At 33.3% G+C, this 19,858-nt stretch overlaps 1 protein-coding gene across 11 annotated transcripts; it reads right to left on the reverse strand.

The window, feature by feature from the left end:
- Nucleotides 1-512: 512 nt before the first annotated feature.
- Nucleotides 513-19,575, reverse strand: LOC112468448 (5-hydroxytryptamine receptor 2A-like). 11 transcript variants are annotated; one of them, XM_025037639.1, is made up of 6 exons: nt 19,368-19,575; nt 18,446-18,611; nt 17,487-17,939; nt 10,787-11,191; nt 9,780-10,068; nt 513-2,219 (listed from the first exon to the last, which is right to left on the reverse strand). In XM_025037639.1, exons 4-6 carry the CDS (start codon nt 11,096-11,098, stop codon nt 1,816-1,818), a joined length of 1,005 nt encoding a protein of 334 aa, XP_024893407.1. In that variant the 5' UTR covers nt 11,099-11,191; nt 17,487-17,939; nt 18,446-18,611; nt 19,368-19,575; the 3' UTR covers nt 513-1,815. The 11 variants fall into 11 exon arrangements, with proteins under 11 accessions (XP_024893407.1, XP_024893405.1, XP_024893401.1 ...); XM_025037637.1 differs by having other exon boundaries at nt 17,487-17,696; nt 18,222-18,611; XM_025037633.1 differs by having other exon boundaries at nt 18,222-18,611.
- Nucleotides 19,576-19,858: the final 283 nt, after the last annotated feature.

Consider the following 19,858-nt stretch of genomic DNA (forward strand, 5'->3'; position numbering starts at 1 on the left):
TAGTCACTTCGCTATTAGTAAAATGGAAAAAAGAAAATACAGGAGGTCGGATTCGGACGATGAATCCAATGAAAATAGAATAACTAAAAAGATAAAACGCCTGTCGAGAGATCTTAAAAAACTTGAGGATCGAATACGGAAGAGACGGGCACGTATAAGTATCAGGTTAATCGAAAACTTGATTGCCATCTTTTTCTATTCCGCCTCGTAAAGAGTGGTCGGACGATAGAACAAAATTCTATGATAGACCCATCGTTCAGGACTTAAGAGTATTTGGGCGAGCAATATTAGATAAGTAAGAAAAAGTTAAATAAAACTGTTTGATATTGCTTATTATCTATAACAAACATTTATTTTATAATTACACAGTCGTAGCCAACTTTCAACATCTACGTCTTATCTTGAAAAAGAGGCGCAAAATACAATTTAATAATTAAACGAACTTACCTGTAAGTGAAGTTCTATCATAATAGTATGAAGCGCTTCTTCCAAAAGATGGGTCCCTCCCTATATCCATATCCGACAATTTCGGATCCCGTAACTTAGGGCTACGGTTGAACTTTGAATAAAATGACGGATTGGGCGCGAACACGAGAGAAGTCCTCTAGGAAGGACAAAAACTTTTGTTTTAACTGTAAAGATTGTGGCGCCTCGACACAGAGTAGGGAGTACTTAAGTACGTGTTATTTTTCGGGAGAGGCGCTTCATACAATTATGATAGAACTTCACTTACAGGTAAGTTCGTTTAATCATTAAATTATATTAGGTAAATAAGCTCTTGGCCACACAATCTAAATAAATATTTTTTTGGATTTAAATAGTTTTTTCTACAGTGTACTTGTGTCAAAGAGACGTTACTGCCAAATATGACTGAACCTGAACTCTCTCTCGATCTAACTTTGCGCAATCGATCCTCTCTGAGGAAGTAAACGTGAAATTACAACAATTTCGAGAAATTTGGTAGGTACAACTCACCCAGTTAAAATTTCTATTGGACTATTTGCATTACAAGAGATGAAAAGATGGAAGGAGAGGTTACTCTCTCTATTATCGATCAGGACGGCCATCGAGAGCCTTGATAAATGTGTATCATGCCGATAAAGCATCGCGGTGTCGTCACGCTTTTTCGCTCATCTTGCGAGAATACAGTGAAAATTATCGGCTCATAAAAATACGAAGTCCTCTATCGATCCGTCGAGGTATAAGTATCGCTTGTATTTTCTCACCTTGACTTTTTCGCAATTATCGAAAAATGAAAAATAATCTAGCTGATATATTCAGTTTTTCAATCAGTATAACAACGAAGAGAAAACAAATGCAGTGAAAAAGGAAGGAAAGATACACAGATGCTGCAATTATTAAAGTTATTAAATTAATGTACGCTTAATTGGCAAGTGGAAAATATCCATTAAGTCGAGAAAACTCCGTATTCGCTAATATGCATAATCGGTTTAAGATTTAAATTTTTCGTGAGAGGTATACGATGCATCCTCGTAAAATAGTTTACTCTTTTGGAAAGTTTTCGCTGGAATATGAGGTTTAATTCGCTTAAAAATTTCAGAACGAGCGATGCGCGCGTTTCGCAGCTTATAAAGAAATGAGAGATCCAATAAAGTCCTATATTATTCGTCAACTTTATAATAAAGATCCTTAGCAGAACAGTTCTTCGCCGTAAAGATTGATACAATGAATAAACGCAACGGACGATTTATCCTGGAATAGAATTACCCGGAATAAAAGGAATTGTGTATGTTCTACGTGTGTGAGAGCAAACATGAAACGGCAGTCTAGTTCTTCCGTTTCCTCGCATACGTTTCATTTCAGGAATTGTTTACCGATTCCGCGCGTTTTCATCGCGCGCTCGCACTTACCCGTTTTATGAGATACGTGCTGGTCCATATCGGGAGAGCTTTCTCTACTACAAAGGTAGCCTTCGTAGATCGTCAGTGATGATACGAAGGAGAGGAGGACGGAGGTAAAAGGGGGTAATTTACCTAACACCGTGATGGAGCTGGAGACTAGCATGGCTAGTAGCCAGACCGCGGCGATCTTGAAGCCCACCATTCGTTTCGTGGATGTGTGACGTGTCCTGAGCGGATTACGGATACCCAGATAACGGTCCACGGAGATGAAGCACATGTGCATTATACTCGCCGAGCACGCGAGCACGTCGCATGTCACGTATACGTTGCACCAGACCACGCCGAACGGCCAATACCCTGAAAATTCGAGAGAGACGAGAAGCTAAGGTGTCAAGTCGGGGCGAAAAAGTGTCGCGTTATCTACTAGACGACCGTCTTAGGTTGTCTATTATTCAGGCGAAAGTTGAAGAACTTATTTTGCAATTGCTATAAGTCCGTATTTTTAAATGGAGAAGATTACGTTGCACATACAAAAGATAACAATTTTATTATAGTTGCATATTTTATATACATATAGTAGTTAAAATTCTCCAAAAATAAAATATATTTGAAATTACATGCGAAATAAAATCATATTTTCTAGTTATATTTTTAATATTTATTTTGCAAAAATAATCGTAAAATTTTATGCGTATTGTAACCTGCATAAAGCAACAGATATGAAATAATATATATCATTTTTCAAGTTTTAATCAGAGAACATTGATTAAAAATCTAGAAAGAAATGCTATATTTAAATTTTAGTCATATTTGAGTTATTAAAATAGCGTGCAAAATACAAATAATTTATGATTAAAATAACATTTAAAGTTATTTATCGCAATAATAATTGATTGTAATTTATGTCTATTCCATTTTACTTTATTTTGAAGACTTATAATTTAGTTTACATCTCTTTTTTATAGAATAGTTCATGTGTGTAAAAAATGGCAGAAGGGAGAATGAATTATTAAAAGTGAATTTTAATGATTCTTTTTATGAGTGATTTTTTTTTTATTGAGATATGACGGGAAAGAATTTAGGTGGAGAACGCATATTGCTCTAGAATCTTTTACTTTTTGTTAGGCGTTTTTAATGCTGCGCTGTTTTCGGAGAGATAATAACGAGAAAATAGGCCAGGGATAAGCCTCATTGCGTAGATAGAGGCTTAGCCAGAACGCATGAAGTTGCGCCGGCGGAACGTACGGTGCACTCCCGTGATGCGATGAATGGGCTACATCAAACGGCGTCAAATGTCGGAAATGCGTTACACAAACCATCACTTTCCTTTCCAACGTGCAAATCCCCCGAGCTGCCGATGTATTTTTATCGCTTCAAAGATTTGCGAAAACTCGAAGAGTCCGCCGATACGTCTGGAACATTTTAGGGGCTGTATTCATAGCTGATCGTGATTCGATTAATGATCGCGATTTCGGCAGTCGGATCTGGAGCGCTTTTACTCCTTACAGAAATTTATAATCTTCCGGAGCGGTTTACGATCCAATGATTTATCATTATTGATGATTATTTTTTTATTCATTTCTTTAATTAAAAGTTAAAGCAAAAAAATATACTTATGTATATATGAAAATGCTTATGTATACATATACTTTAATATTTTTCTACGTTTTTATTAAGTATAAGATATTTAAATATCTTATATATTATATCTAAATATAATTGTTTACTTGTAAAAGCGTTAAATTGTAAAAAGGTAGAATGTATAGCGTATGCGGCGAAGAAAGGCCAGAGAGAGAAAGAGTGCGGTGGAGAGGCGAGGCGGAAAAAAGGGGGAAGAGAGAGAGAGAGAGAGAGAGAGAGAGAGAAAGAAAGAAAGAGAGAGAGAGAGAGAGAGAGATAATTAATACTGTAAAAGGGGGTGGGAGTCCTTTCCATCCCGCACAAAGAACAGAAATAAATAATTACTACTAATAGAATTTTTTATTTTTCCTCACATCTAAAGAATTTATAAACATTTCACAGACCTTGAACTTTTCGTAAAACAAATCACTCGATCACACGTAATATTTTATTATCGGAGAAGTTTACTTAATAAGAGTAAAAAAATAACACTTTCTAAATGCAACAGAATATCTCGTATAATGCAGTAACTCAGTGACAGTATTCCAGGGGTTAAACAAATATTGAATGTTTGTATCATATGGTTTGTACAAACAGCGATTTGCGAAGCAAATAAGATCCGATAATGTCAACAACAATTTATGTATGCAAATCTGTAATTGAGTGCGTCTTTTCAATCACAGATAGAAAATAATCTGCAATATATTATACTGTCGGCTATGAACAACGGTCTCGAGAATTTTATCATTCTGTTTTACGACGTGCGTCTCGTTTTCACCACATTCGAATTTTCCCATTATGCAAATCCTAACACTGTAACCATAACATAGAATGAGTAACATTTAACGAGTCAAACGAACGAGACATCGCGAGTACCTCAAAGCGTAGTTTCTTCCTTTAATCCAACGGCATTGATACTAATAATCCAATTAAAACAATCAACTTAACCGTTGTCTTTTGATATAGCGCGCTGTACTCGTTGTGAGAATTAAGGCGAAAAGCGCAGAATTTCTGAGGACGCATAGTAACCCCAAAAATTTGCATAGTCGCATTATATTAAGATCTCCTCGGAGACTACGTTGCGAGGAATTTCATTAGTAACAGATTAAAGCACGGCTTGATGAGCAGGCACACTGCAATAAGGGCCTAAATACACGCAAGAAAAACGCGAAGAACAAGAACGAAAAGAAGAATAAGTGAAATAAAATAAAGCTAGTTTCGTAGAAAATTCTTAATGTCGACATTCAAGGTAATACGGACCGGCAAACGCAGACCTTCGATATAATATTTATTCAGTAAAAAAATTTTGCGTTAAAAACACATTACACACGTCACAATTTATCCACTCTAATTTTTATGTTAATTTAACAGAAGGCAAATATTGTAAATAAATAACACAAAGTAAGATGTGAAAAATTAACACAAAATTGTAACACATGGATGCTATTTGGAAGCAAAGTTTATGTTAAATTAACATATTTATAATGTTAAATTTAATTAATATAAAATGTTACACTTACATTAAATAGTATTTTCTTTCTTCTCTTTTTTTCTCGTAAAAAACAGAAGACAGCGATATCTCTTTATAATATGTAACATAATAAAATGTCGATATAATATAATATAATATAATAAGATAGAACTTTTATAGAGAGAAAAGAGAGTAACACTTAGGTGCTTATTTTAACATGTAAAATATGTCACCAAGAATTCGTGCATTTACATTTAAATTGTGTTATTTTAATTCTTAAAAACGTTAAATATTAACTTAACGCAGAAAAGTCAAAATAATACAATGACAATATATGTATGTTACATTAACACTAGTGTATGTTAAAAATTTAATATAAATCCATTTAAATATAAAATGTTTTTTACCTTGTACTTGTTCAATATCTGATTGATGATAGTTTTAGTAACAATTAAAATTAAAATATAAATATACCTACACAGTTGGGTGTTAAATATAACAAATCACATGTCCCAAACGGTTCACTTAAATTTTTATGTTAATTTGACATAATATGGATGTGTTAAATAGTAACACCAATATTATGTTAATATTTCAACAGAAAAGAAATGTAAATTTGGTCGTAATTTGAAGTTAATTATGTGTACGATTAACATAACTTTGATGTTGAATATTATGTTAAATCATCCTTACTGTTATGGAGTAAAATCAACACTTTTTTTCTGTAAATTTTAACACATTTAATAAATAAGTTCAAATTGTGTTATTTTAAACTTATTTTTTAAATTATTTTAATAATTTTCCATTTTATATTTGTTAAATTTAATTAATATAGCAGACATATGTTAAATCTACACATGTATGTGTTAATTACTTTACACAAAAACTTTAACCAGCAGTTTTACAAAATTCTTCCAACAGTGTAGCAATTAAAATTAAAGTATAAATACCGATACATGGCGAATCACATTTACAATCATTATTACATATCGTGGATATTGTATCGCATGAATATCTGCGTCGACAGATTCGAATTCGATTATTTAGCAACAATAATATATGCAAATAGAATTCGACAATAGTCGATAAAACAAATAATGTTCAACTAACATTGTAAACTTCAGAATAACAACAAAATAAAACACAAGTAAGACTGAAATAACAATCGAATAAAGAAAAAAAATAATTTAAATGCGCGGAAAATTCGCCTAAAGATAAAGTTCCAACAAGTTAAAATCTCCGTATCAATATTGCATATATTAATTGAGTTTCCATTGAGACAATTTATAAAGAGATATTCCAATTATTGTTGTTGTTATTAATTCCGCGCGTATACTTCTCTCATTCTTTTACCAATTTGAAAAGTTAACGGTGGAAATTTTCCGCGGGTTTCTCTGAAAATCCGCGTGAAGAGAATTGAAATATGAAAGGGAGTAGCCGATAGTTCGCGCATGAAGGCGCGGATGCGGCTGAATACGAAATATTTGCACAGTTCCGAGAGCCGGCGAATTTGTCAATTTTCAACCATAAAGGCCCCGTTACGCGCCGATGCGTATTCCGGTAACAAGGTGCACCGCCACTGTGTACGTGCCCACAATGCACATTCTGCACGTTTTTTGCGGCATGCATTCGCGAAAATACGCGAAAACAAACGTCGGAAATAAACCGCGCAATTTAACGAGTGTAACGAGCGAGCCCAAAGAAAGCGCATGTTTATCAAGCCTGCGATAATTTCAGCACGTTTGTCCTACCTGGATATATTGACGATGCTTCAACGCTATTTTATCACAATATAGTTAATTAAACGTGAAAATAAAAGCGCAATCAGTAATAATAAAGTATTGAGAATATACTGAATATGGTAGACAATATAGTAGTCGAATGTAGTATCAAGATAAATAATTATCAAAAAATAATTTTAAAAAAACATTTAATATTTATTGTTTTATTGCATCTTATTTTAAATAAAAAATCTTATTAAAAAATTTACTAAAAAATTAAGATTTCTTAGTTTAATTAAGATCTTAAGATATACATCCACCTAGAGGCCCGAAAAATAGGTCAAAATTCAGATTTTTTTCAGAAACGATTAGTAGGAATGAAACAAATGTTTTTGTACTCAAAGATACATGTTTTGAGAGCTTTAAAAAAAATGTTTATCAAAACATTTCCAAAAACAAAAAAATTATGGCCGCCGGCAGATGATAATGTTTTTTTTCGGCGGTGGACACTCTCCAGTTGAAACGGTCGATCTGAAATAAAAAAACCAAAGGGGTTATTCAAGTTAACAATAAAAACGAGTCGTTGACGATCGCCGATTTTTTAAATCGATTTTTTTAACAAAATGGCAACAAATTGAAACTTAAATATGGAAAATCTGTGAGACATACTGAGTTTCAATTCGTTGCCATTTTGTTAAAAAAATCGATTTTAAAAATCGGCGATCGTCAACGAATTATCTTTATTGTTAACTTAAATAACCCCTTTGGTTTTTTTATTTCAGATCAATCGTTTCAACTGGACAGTGTCCACCACCGAAAAAAACATCATCATCTGCCGGCGGCTATAATGTTTTTGTTTTTGAAACTTTTTGATAAAATTTTTTTTAAAGCTCTCAAAACATGTATCTTTGAGTTTTGAGTACAAGAAAATTCGTTTCATTCCCACTAATCGTTTCTGAAAAAAAATAAAATTTGAATTTCGCCTATTTTTCGGGCCTCTAGGTAGATGTAGCCCCTTAAATTTACTAAGAAATGTCTTGAAATTTTTCCGACATTAGATTTTTTCCATCTTCTCTAGATCATTTAAAAATAAACTAGATTAACGATTAAGATATTTGTAGTTATATATATTATCTACAAAGTGTCTGAGGGTGTATAATCGAGACGAATTTCGGGACGATTTATGACAGATGGGCGTTATCGAAGATAATTGTAGGGTCATCGAGCCGACATAGATTGGCCACTCGAAAGTACTTAATCGCCATACGGCGTGCTTCGTTGCTCGCAGCAATTTCAATCGAAACGCGAATTAATTAGCGCCATAATCACGGCACTTCGTAATAGGATCAAGGACGCCCAAAATTATTAAATGTAACACCGCCAATTTAATCCTTGTTTACTAATCTTTAACACTACTATTTTCTTTTGTATTGTGCACGAGATATTTTAGTGCATAAAATAAAAAAACTAAATTATTTTTCATAAAAATACTAATAGGTAGTCAACTTTAATATTTGGTGTTTTATATTTGGTATTTTAATATTTTAGGAGTTTATTTTTAGCGTTTTTCTAATTGCTGTGGGTATGCGTGATTATCTCGTTTATATTTCAACATATTTTTTGTTATATAATTTTGTTATATAATCAGAGACTCGATCACTTTAGACATTACAAACTTCAAAATTTTAGATTTATTAGTTTAAAGTTTCAAAGGAGGAAAAGTTTAGGATTTAATGTCATAAGTGTATGTTACAAAATTCGAAATCGAAAAAGTTCGACAGTTTGATCGTTTTAATTTTAACGATACGAGAATTGACAATTCCACCTAAGTGATTCAAGAGACCCAAGACATTGTGTGTGTGTGTGTGTGTGTGTGTGTGTGTGTGTGGCCGCAAATATAGGCATATCTTTTCCTACGCTGATACAATCAGAGAAAATATTGCGAATGTCTCGCGTCCCGTGAAATTTCGAAACGTCGGAGCTGGAAAATACGAGCGCGCTTTTATTTCAACGGCATTAGAATCGACAATCTAAGAAGTTGAGAGGAGATGGGTATATGCAATGTTGGATGCTTCAGCAGCCTCACGGAGATTTATATTAACGATTTGATGGAATCAAATGGCGCGTTGCCGTCACTGTCTCGGATTTTAAGTCTTTAGAATCTTAGACGCGCGCGCCTGGAAACTACACCTTTCAGGTCGCGGAGCATAACCGTCTCGTTCGCGAGATAAACGAGCTGTGACGATGAATCCGCTAATGCGTGTCATCGCGCGCGTTTTGCGTGAAGAATGGGGCGCAAGCACGTGACGCAAAAACTCAGGAATAAAGTCGTCCCTCGATGACGGCGAAGAGGCGAAAAGGGCAAGCCGATCGATGATTGTCCGTTAGGAGAAAAGAGATTCATTTGTATTTTATAAATTAATCCGCTAAAGGTCGTCCTCTAATCAATGGTCTATTTTTGAACTGATAAAACAGGTCTTAGATTAATTAACAGATTCTAATATATCTTTAATTTTTTACCGTCACCTTCAAATTAGCGCTTAAGTTTTGTAAGCGGTGATGCAGTTTTAAATTCAATTAATATTAATTACCCGGCAATTTACGAGATTGCGGGGAAGCTTCGCGGTGAAGGACGCGGGATATCAGAAGAGAAGTAGAAAGAGCGCAGCAAACGGTCCTATCGCGCGTGGCGTCTCCCGTTTCCACATTGTTCTATTATACTACGGTGTCTTAAGCTCCGGATTATGTTACGAGCGTAATCCGATCGCGCGTGTCGCATGTTTCTTTAAAATTATGCCCCGGTACGCCACTAATATGTACTGTTCTACCGTGCGTTTATTATTCGCGGCACTCGGCGGAAAAAGGCCGCGGATAATCCTCTCGAAATATTCCCAGCTTTTCCCATTCTGTTACCGCTCGCGTGTTTGTCTAGTAGCTTAATTTACTCGAAAAGGTAATTAAAATTCTCGTTATATATTATTTACATCACTCGACGCAAACGTGTCTCGTTTCGTCGTTTTCGAGCCAAAAATTAAAAGAAACTCTCAAAGAAAGATTAAAAATTAAGAAATGCAGGGAGGGAAAATGAGTCTCTTTAAAACTCACCCAGAAAGCCAGGTATGGCACCCATAGGCATGACGAAGAGGCTGACAAGGAGATCCGCCACGGCTAGCGACAGCAGAAAATAGTTTGTCACATTGTGGAGTCTTTTGTCCAGTACCACCGCGAGACAAACCAATATGTTTCCCAGTCCACCGGCGATTATGAACACCACCACGAATAGGAAGCTCCAGTCGAAGCGATGGGTTATTTCCGCGCTGCCGGTTCTGGGCCGGTGCGAGCAGGACATGGCCAAGTCTTCGGCGATGTTCCGGACCGACGAGCACTCCAAAATCTAAAACACCGGATATTTATCGCCCGTTACATTCGAGACGGATGACTAGGAATTTCGAACGTGTCAAGATAGAAAGCGACAATTTCTAAACGTCGTCCCGGATTTGAAATATCGGCCTTCGAAATGGAGATCTTTGGACATTTCATCCTTGAACGGAAATCGAACAACTTTATCGCTTCGAAGGAGAAATATAATTTGAGATTCATAAGAGAATCTTAAATAAGTATTAAACATTTTTTACATTGAGAAAAAAAATTGGTTAATACGGTAAATTTGTATAGTTGTTGTTCACAACTTAAGTGTTCATTTTAACATATAAAATATGTTACCAAGAATCCATGCATTTACATATAAAATTGTGTTATTTTAACTCTTCGAAATAAATATTAACTTAACGCAGAAAAGTCACAATGACATAATGACAATATATCACATTACACCAGTGTATTATGTTAAAAATTTAACACATTTCTATATACACGGATAGAAATCCACTCAAATACAAAATATGTTTTTTACTATGAGTTGATGATTTATATTTTATTTCTTGTAACTTTTTTTATTTTTAACTCTTCATGTTTTTAGAATCCTAGGACACGTGGCTAATTTAATTCCGAGTAATCTTTCTATCTTCAAACTCTCGCAGGTTGAACTACGCGAATTTTAAATCTTTGAAAATTTCGATAATATAATGTTTTTAGTCTCGAAAAGGACTTACTTCTTCCTCGATGGACGTGGCATTACAATCCTTCATCGGTATCCTGGATAGAAAGACACCTTCAATGCTCTCGAGGTCGTTGAGGAGCAAGGACACGTTGACGTTACAACTCGCATAATCGCAAGGAGTACAAAATAGCGTCAACGAAGAAGTGGTTCCTTTCTCAATCGCTGTGCAAAGGTAATCGAATCCGTTGGACACGATGTCGCACTCTTCGACACAGCCCAAAAGAGTGTCGTTGCAGGACACCCGGTGCAGCAGCGTTGTCAAGTTACTGGCCCAAGATGTTAAATTGCCCTCCGGGACCAGCATGATGAGCCTCGGTAGAGTCCTCAGGATTAGTACCTCCAGTCACGATTGATAACACGTACGTGCGGAGTCCTTATATGCCGATCTAAAGTATTTCTGAAGGAAATTTTAAGAAATAATAAGACTTTCAAATAAATATAATATCTCGTTGCTCTTATATCTTTAAGAGCATCAATATCGATGCTCTTAAAAGATTGAAAGTTTAAGAAATATAACACATTAAATTACATAATTTAATTTTCGACAATTATAAGTATCAATTTAATTTTTATGTCTGCATAAAAATTTAGAAATCAAAACATAGTAGATACTTTAATACTGTTTAAATAGATTTAATAAAAAGAAATAATTTCCACTCGATAAAAACTCTCTAAATAACTATTTAGAGAAAAAACGGCCAGTTATCCAGTAAAAGAAAATCTCATAATTTAAACAATTTGTTTATTCTAAATATATAAATTGCTGTAAGCTCTTACGTTTTGACCGTACTTGGTCTTCTTCAGAGCATTTAAAAGCCAATATAAAAATAATAAAAACATTATGGAGATCACATTTAAAGCGTTGGAATAAATATTAAAATAGCGAAGGTCCAAAGTCAAACACGCGGTAAGTCAAAAATTTAAATATGATCTCCAATATTTTTAATATTATTTTTATAATTTATATATTGTCTATTAAATGTTCTGAAGAAGTCCAAGTACGGTCGAAACGTAAGAGTTTACAGCAATTTAGAATAAAATTGCTTAAATTATGACACTTTTTTTTTAACACCTTACTATTGCTCGATAATTGTCCGTTTCTTTTTTCTCTAAATTAAACAAACTTAATTTTAGCGGATTGACTTTTCCTTGACGTTCTCTTGTTTTATCCTATACTCTTCTTTAAATTATTATTGGAAATTGGAAAGAGCTTTGTCATCGGTTTCTTTATATTACGGGTATTCATACCGATTGAAACGTCGGAGAGGAAAGAAGAGCGAACTATTTGAGCGCTGATAGCGGGTAGAATCTTACGAACAAAGCGCCACTCTTGCTCGACAAACAGAGGATCGACTCGACATCGCGGCGCCGCGCCGGTTTGTCGACTATCGGGGACATCGATAAATGTTCATGATTGGACGCGTGCGATCTGCGATCCGTTCGCGGCTTATAAAATATTTCCACAGGCGGGTTATATGAAAGATGTCAATGCCCTTCCGGAGGAGAGAAATCACTATTTAATTGCCGGGACTTTGCCGACCAGATTAACTGAAGTATACAGGATATCGACAGTCCGTTTTCTCTACCTCGCGACAATGCTGATCTCCGAACAAATTGCTACGGCGAGCTCGCCTGTCAATGACGTACCCGGCGCGTGCTATCCGGGTTCAACCGTTACAAAAAGTAATATGGAAATCATAATTAAATTCTCGGCAAAAAGTAAACTTCTTTATTCTAGTATATTATAACTGACTCTTTCCCAATGAATTTTAAACATCGTCTCTTTCGAATTATTAATTTTGAATTGATAACTTAAATTAATAAAATTAATAATAAAATTAATAAATTAATGTGCAAAGTAAACCATATATATGTTACGAATATATAATGTATATTATAGTCATAATTTGTTTATATAAATTGCTTATTACTGTGAATTATTTATATAAATTGCTAAAATTCGTGATTGATAACACGGATTGAACTTTATACCGTGGAGTTTATTCTGGAGAGTCCATTTAATTGGCGTAAGCGAAATTTGTTCGCGTCGACTAGTATTTTAATTTAATTTAACTGGTAATTAGCATAATTAAACCGGTTATCGCGAGTGTAGAATTTTACGAGCAAAACTGAAAACCGGAAAAGGATTTCCTGTTTCCCAGAAACGAAGATACAGCTCTCCGTGCCAGGTTTACGCGAAAAGTTGATAACGATACATTAATGCAGGGCATGATTAATAAAGTTGATGCATTAATGCCGTGACGGAATATTGCGACGCGCGCGCAAGAGTGCTTGATGTATTTATATCTAAGAAAGTTCGCGTATCGCAATATTCAGCGTGTAAAAATAAATGTAATTTTCGCATGACATGCATGTAACATGAGTTACTCGTAAAGCCGAATATATGTGCCGCCATATATCATCTGCTTTGCTTGCTATATATGTTTTCATGATATCCAACAATATTTACGGGTAACTATAGAGCTATATATCCCCAATTAACTGAGAAACAGACGGAATTAAATTACATCAATGACAAATGTAATGACATAATTAATTATATAAGTCACTATTTATGTCGAATAAAATTGGAGATAAATGTATTCGCTTATAGATAATTGTTTGACAATAAAATTACACATTTATGGATAAACATTGAAAAATTGAGAGAACTGCAAAAGATGTTTACCGCAAAGATGTTGCGCACCATGGTTCGCAATTTTGAAGGGGAATTTTGTTTCAAAATTGCATCTGAGCTGCACTTATCGGTTTTTTGCAAGAAGCCGAAACGCTCCCTAAATGACTTGATCCGTGAAAGTGCATCGTAGTCATAGGCTGAAGCCGGCACCGATACGTTCGCACCAAAACGAGCGCGGGTTAACACGCGCTTGACATCGGAATCGATGGGAGAGAACGGGAGATGCGGATGTAGTTTATTAGCGGTCCCGCGTGGAAAGTGACGCCGCGACTTCACAATGACTACTGACACCTCTAAGGCCAATGACAGCGCGCTCCGTCACGAGTAATCGGAACAATCGTTAATTGGAGCGCTCAAAGGTGAAGGAGATATAGTCGGTGTTTTTGTAGTATATCATCAATTAATAGATTATTATCTTAAGGGAATATTCTGATTTGTAAGAAAAGTATTTTTCAGGAATTTTTTTGTATGGAAAAAAAAAGCGAATAATGTTAAACTTCGCATGTTGTTTTAGCTTTATTTTAAGAATATATTTTTATTTTTTAAGTAACAAAAACGATCTTATTTTCTATGTTAGGGTAACTCCGGTATATACACCGCACCCAAGGAAAACTTATCAAGTATTATTTACTATGTTTAAGGCAAATGAATTATACCAATAAAAATTTTATATTGTCTCCTACTATAAAAAAATTAGAAATATGAAATATTTATTCTTTGTTTTTAACAAAGAAACTTTTAGAAACCCTTGGATTTTTACCATATATTCTATAGGGGTGGGATATATGATCATTCATAAATAGAATATACGTGCCTTATAAAAAATTACAAATACTGTTTATAAATAAGACAATAAAATGTCATAATGAGGTATAAAATGCGTGTAAAAAGTTTATTAAGGTTTAAGAATAATAAATTATAAAACTGAAAGATTTTAAAAAGAAAATAGACGAACGATAGAAGGTTATTGTTATACAATTCAAAAAAAGAAAGAAAAAGAGCACATAAAAGATTTTTATTTTTACAGATGAGTGTCTGTACTATAGCATAAATCTTGCACGCTAAAAATGCCGTATATTCCAGGCAGATGGGATATACATATCAAGCTAAACAAAGAATAGTAGAGCTATGCACTTGCACTTTGCTATCTCTTATTCCACTCTTTACTATCTCTCTACACTTATGTATCATGAAATAACCATTACATTCCTTTTACATTCCCTACAGTAATTATTTTACGTGGATCGTAATATATATGATCGTGCTACTCACTACATTGAGAAAGCGATTCAACTCACGACGCGACGGCTTCGTTAATATTAATAGTGAAGAATTGAAATTACAACACAGTACTAATATGGCATAAAAGCACATAACAGAGTGATTGCGAGCAAATACCTTCATTCCTTCCATTTTTTCTGACTTCTGCGGCGTGAGTCCCTACGCAGCGTAAATACCGGAGTAACCCTATCTTGGTCACTAGGAGCATACGGATGATGTAAATAATTCTAGCTATTCTAGATATCTGAAACGCATAAACTAAAAATTTTCTGATTCAGGTCAAGTGCGGTCTGATCTAGATTAAACATTATACGCGTTTATTAGTTTTTATTCTTTTAATAAAATACTAACACAATTTTGAGGAAAAACTAAAACATTTTAAATAAAAAAAGCCGCCATTTTATCCAGAATAGAAATATTAGTTTAGTTCTAGTTCAGACGATAGTCACACTTCTCCTGAATAAGAAAATTTTTAGTTTTTGCGTTTTACATACAAAATAAAATAAAATAATGTTCTTTGTTACTTAGAATAGCTAGAGTCATTTACACCGTCCATACGCGTTTTGTCTTGCGAGTTCCTAGTGACCAAAGTATAACATAAGAAAGAAGAGCGTATTTGTTACTTAAAAAATAAAAATAAATTCTTAAAATAAAGCTAAAAAAACATGCAAAGTTTAACGTTATATGCGTTTTTCGTGTTTTCCTACAAAAAATTCCTGAAAAATACCTTTTTTTCTTTCTTACCGCTCCTAATTGTTGTTTACTTATTAATATTCTTAAACAGCTATAATATTACTGTGTGATTAAACGAAGTTTACGTTGAAGTAAATTTTCTTATTCTATTTTGAACACAGTTGTAGACTCTGTAAACTTGTCGTTCATTAAGACATTAGTCAGAAGCATTCTGAATATTAAAATATGAAAATGTATATCTGCAAAATCCAGTACAAGATAATTAAAGTCGTATCTGTTAATTGCTATTTCACTTGTCTTCTTTTAACCGTTACCACATTATTATTAAAGCTTATTGGACTTACTGGAATTAAGCATTAATATTGAGTAATCTTCTCATTAACGTGAAGAAATATTTATTTTGATCTCTTTAAATTCGCCGCAAATATCGGTTGATTGAAATTTTAATTATCCGATTTTAATTATCAGTAAAATATATTATTTATTGCTCCTATAGGTTATATATAATTCACAAAAATCATTTTTATTACGGCAATGCAATTTGATTAATCCTAGTCATAATTTAATATTATTATTGATAAATATTTATTCGGCAAATTTGTTAAAATTCACGAAAGGAATAAATGTTTTAATCATAACTAGTAAATCATAACTTATTAAATAGTAAATCAAGACAATAATTTTTCTGTTCAAAATTAAAAATATGTTACATATTTTTAACTTCAGAATTTCCCGGATTCCTCGAATAGATAAGTTAATTTTTAATAATATACGCGGCGCTTCGCGCTAATAATCGATTTTTTTTCGATAGAATGACGTCATCAATCGCAATGATTCACGTTAATTTTGTCGAGAGAGAGAAAGAAAGAGCAGATTCCGAGAAATGGTCGCTAGTAATTCAGTTATTTCGGCTTTTTATGGTCAAAAACCAGAATTTATTACTTCACATTTAAGTCTACAGTATTTTTTGGTCTATATATGTCCTTTTATTGAACAGAAAATTCGTAATATTAACAAGTAAATTAAACATGCAAGTAAACTGAAACACGCAAGTAAAATAAAATGCAAAGTAAAATAAAATAAAAACTAAGAAAAAGGGGATTATATATGAATAAAATAAAAAGCAGAAAAATTAGGAGATAAAGTAAGTAATGTTTTTTGTTATGTAAGAAATACCAAAATAGATCAGTCAAAATGATATAAAGCTTATTAAATTGTTTCCTGTCTTAAAAAAATGGGATGATATTAAAGCAGTCTTGGGTTGTCCTATGCGATTCAGTAGCTAATAAGAAATGTCGGACTTCCGCCAAATGTAAACGGCTTATACGAGAAGACTCAGGGTTTTGTCACGGTATATGTTGCAACGAGATCAATAGCTATACAGCTATTGATCCCCGATAAAGGGATCGCGACTATAATCAGTCTCGCGCGTAGATGCGGCTAATCGAATTGCATCTACGTAAGTGATAGCACTTAAAAAATCACGCTCCAATGACGAGAATTTCCTTCTTCGCAACAAAATCACGCATGCTTAGCGTACCCTAGATTCTTCTAGCATCCTTCAATAGATTTTTATAGCATCTTGGACCTTATCTTGAAGCTCCAGTTTAACTTTTAAATCAAATAAAAATTCTAACAAGAGCTTAAATAATAATTCTAAGAGTAATAAATATAACAATATACTTTGTTAGATTTAATAACTATATTCAACAAAATATCTGGAAAAAGATGTGTAATATTAAAATATTATTATTTTAGTAAATTTAAATATTTTTTTTTCTTGAAAATCAAAGAATTAAAAAAAAGAATGTATTGTACGTCCATAAAATTTTTCAAAGAAGTTGTAATTAAAAAGATATTTATCTAGAATATTACTTTATTATTTTTATGTATTTATATATATTTTTATGTTTGTGATAAATGAAGCAGTTCTGCAACGAACATAATCTGTAAACGAATCCTGCAAAGAAACAGTATATCGCATTCGATCGATTATATGATGTTATACGATTGCACTTACTTTTCCAATTTCTACTGTTCGTCTCTCGACATCATTGATTCTCTTGTTTCGTTCTCGGTAAATAGTTCATTGTCTGAATTTCAGACACAACCGGCATTTTACACTTTCTTCACGGAATTTTTACTCGCGTTTCACACAAAACTGTGATAAATGTTTATTCACTTGTCTATGAGCTATTATCTTCATCCCTCCTCTCATAAAATGTTACGCCTTTTATAAATTATAATTTATTAAATGTTAGAAGTTTACAGAAGAAATCCAGCATTTATCAGGTTTATTCTCGCAAATTCTCTGAGACTTCGAGTGAGGCAATTTCCGCCAAAAATGTCAAGTAAAAAGCTATCGAAGGCCAGATGAGTCTATAGAGTGAATTTTCTCTGGCACTATACACGGGAAGCATTTTTCTCTGCCTTTTTAGTTGCAAATTTTCTGACAAACGTGAGATTGACATTTCTATAATAAAAGTTTAAGAAAAAGATTAATATAACATATTAAATATGATTAATATATTTTAAATAAATTACGATTTTGAAAAGATTACGCAGATAAACTTCTTTTTTGAACAATTTTGCCATTTTATCAAAAATTCAACATTTAATTAATTTATTGTGCACAATTGGAAGAATATATTTTATTGGAAATATTATTTAATTGTTTATTTAATTTATATTTTTTGCTGATACTATGTCAATTAATTTATATATTATAAAACAATTAAAAATGAAGAAAACTTACGAACAAGCTCTTAAGTTTAATTATATATTTAAAGATATATAATTATTGAGATTTATGATTGAGAGCTTGATTGCCAGTATATTTAATTTTAAACATGGCATTAACGATAATTCTTGCTAAGAAACCGCTGAAGGGGGTTTGAATTTCAGTATCGCGTGTCACCTTCGGGCCTATACGAAACTTAACCATCTATATCGAATTTGTATCGTATAATTTCACAGCACCTCGATATCTCAAAATGAATTCGGCCGATCGGGTTTATTAAATCTCGTGTGGCTCGCTCGATATTTGAATAGCAAAGTATCGACTTTTTATGCGTGACAGCTCAAAAAGTTCGGGATCCGAACAAATCTCGGTAAATCAACATCGAAATTGTTAATCACAGAGAAACTGAAACATATTTGAAGCTTTATACTCGATATTTTCATACTGGAAACTTTGTGCTATCTACCAGCAATGTCAATAAAGATCTGTGTAAAAATTATTATCAGTGATATATATAACGACAAAGTTCATTGGCATGATTTAACCAGTTATTAAGTTAACGATTTCAATGAAAACTATTAATTAAGAATCCAATATAAATTCACTTTATTTTATTTTAGTTTACAAAATTTATTATGAGTAATTTGTGTCATTTTTTTCTATTTGCAGTGCGAATAAAATTTTATTAAGTTTTATAACATAAAAATTTAGAAATTTTGCAAGTTAGACGAAAACAAAGGTTCTAAACGTGAAAATTGACAAAGATTTCACTGAAAATTTGTTTTAGTGTGTAAATAATGCCGATCAAAATTACCATAACAAAGGATTAGCTAATCTCTTTAAAAAGTCAATAAAACAACGTATGTAATATGTAGCGATCAGGTATCTAGTTAAATTCAATTCGTCAAGCTCAACTTTTAGTAGAGTAATATTAAATTCACAATGTGAATGCCACGTTAAATTCACAGCATAATAAAATTGATAACTAATGCAAATAGTACAGTATAAATGTTTTATAGAACATACGAAAATTTACGAAGATTCGAACAAAATTGACGAATCAATAATAAATTATCAGACATTATTAAAGACATTATTAAACGTGCCTGGCAGATTATTTTTTACATCTTTACGTTACCAATAAACGTTTAAAAAGTTTACTATTATATGAAAAAGTCAATTAAACTCCGTAGAGAACATGTGACGTCTCTTTGTAACATTTGTCTCTAAGTATATTTATTAGAAATAATTGAAAGATATTCATTTTAAATTAAATTCAACTTTAATTCTTTTCACAAAATTCAGTTTTTTACGCGGAAATAAAATAAGTAACGCGACAACGGGGTAACAATCTGGACGAGATGCTCACGCTCGGACCGCGCGGATCATACTGAAAAGGAAGGCTATGGAGGCTGCGTGATGAGAGATGAAAGGAGAGACGAGAGCGGGATGGAAGCGAGACGGAAGAGCGGTAAAATTTGCGCGCCACCCGAACCTCCCTTTTCCCGTGTCTCCCCGGCCCTTCCGCCGTGTTTTTTCATTTTCCTTTCGTTTCCGTTTCTCTGCTCCCTGGCCCTGCACTCTTTTTTTCCATTATCACGAGCTTCCTCTTATTTCGTCACGGCAGCCGATTTCTTCTTTTCTGCCGAGTA

The sequence above is a fragment of the Temnothorax curvispinosus genome, unplaced genomic scaffold (genome assembly GCF_003070985.1).
Source record: "Temnothorax curvispinosus isolate PA1 unplaced genomic scaffold, ASM307098v1 QBEX01018473.1, whole genome shotgun sequence".
Classification (NCBI taxonomy): domain Eukaryota; kingdom Metazoa; phylum Arthropoda; class Insecta; order Hymenoptera; family Formicidae; genus Temnothorax; species Temnothorax curvispinosus.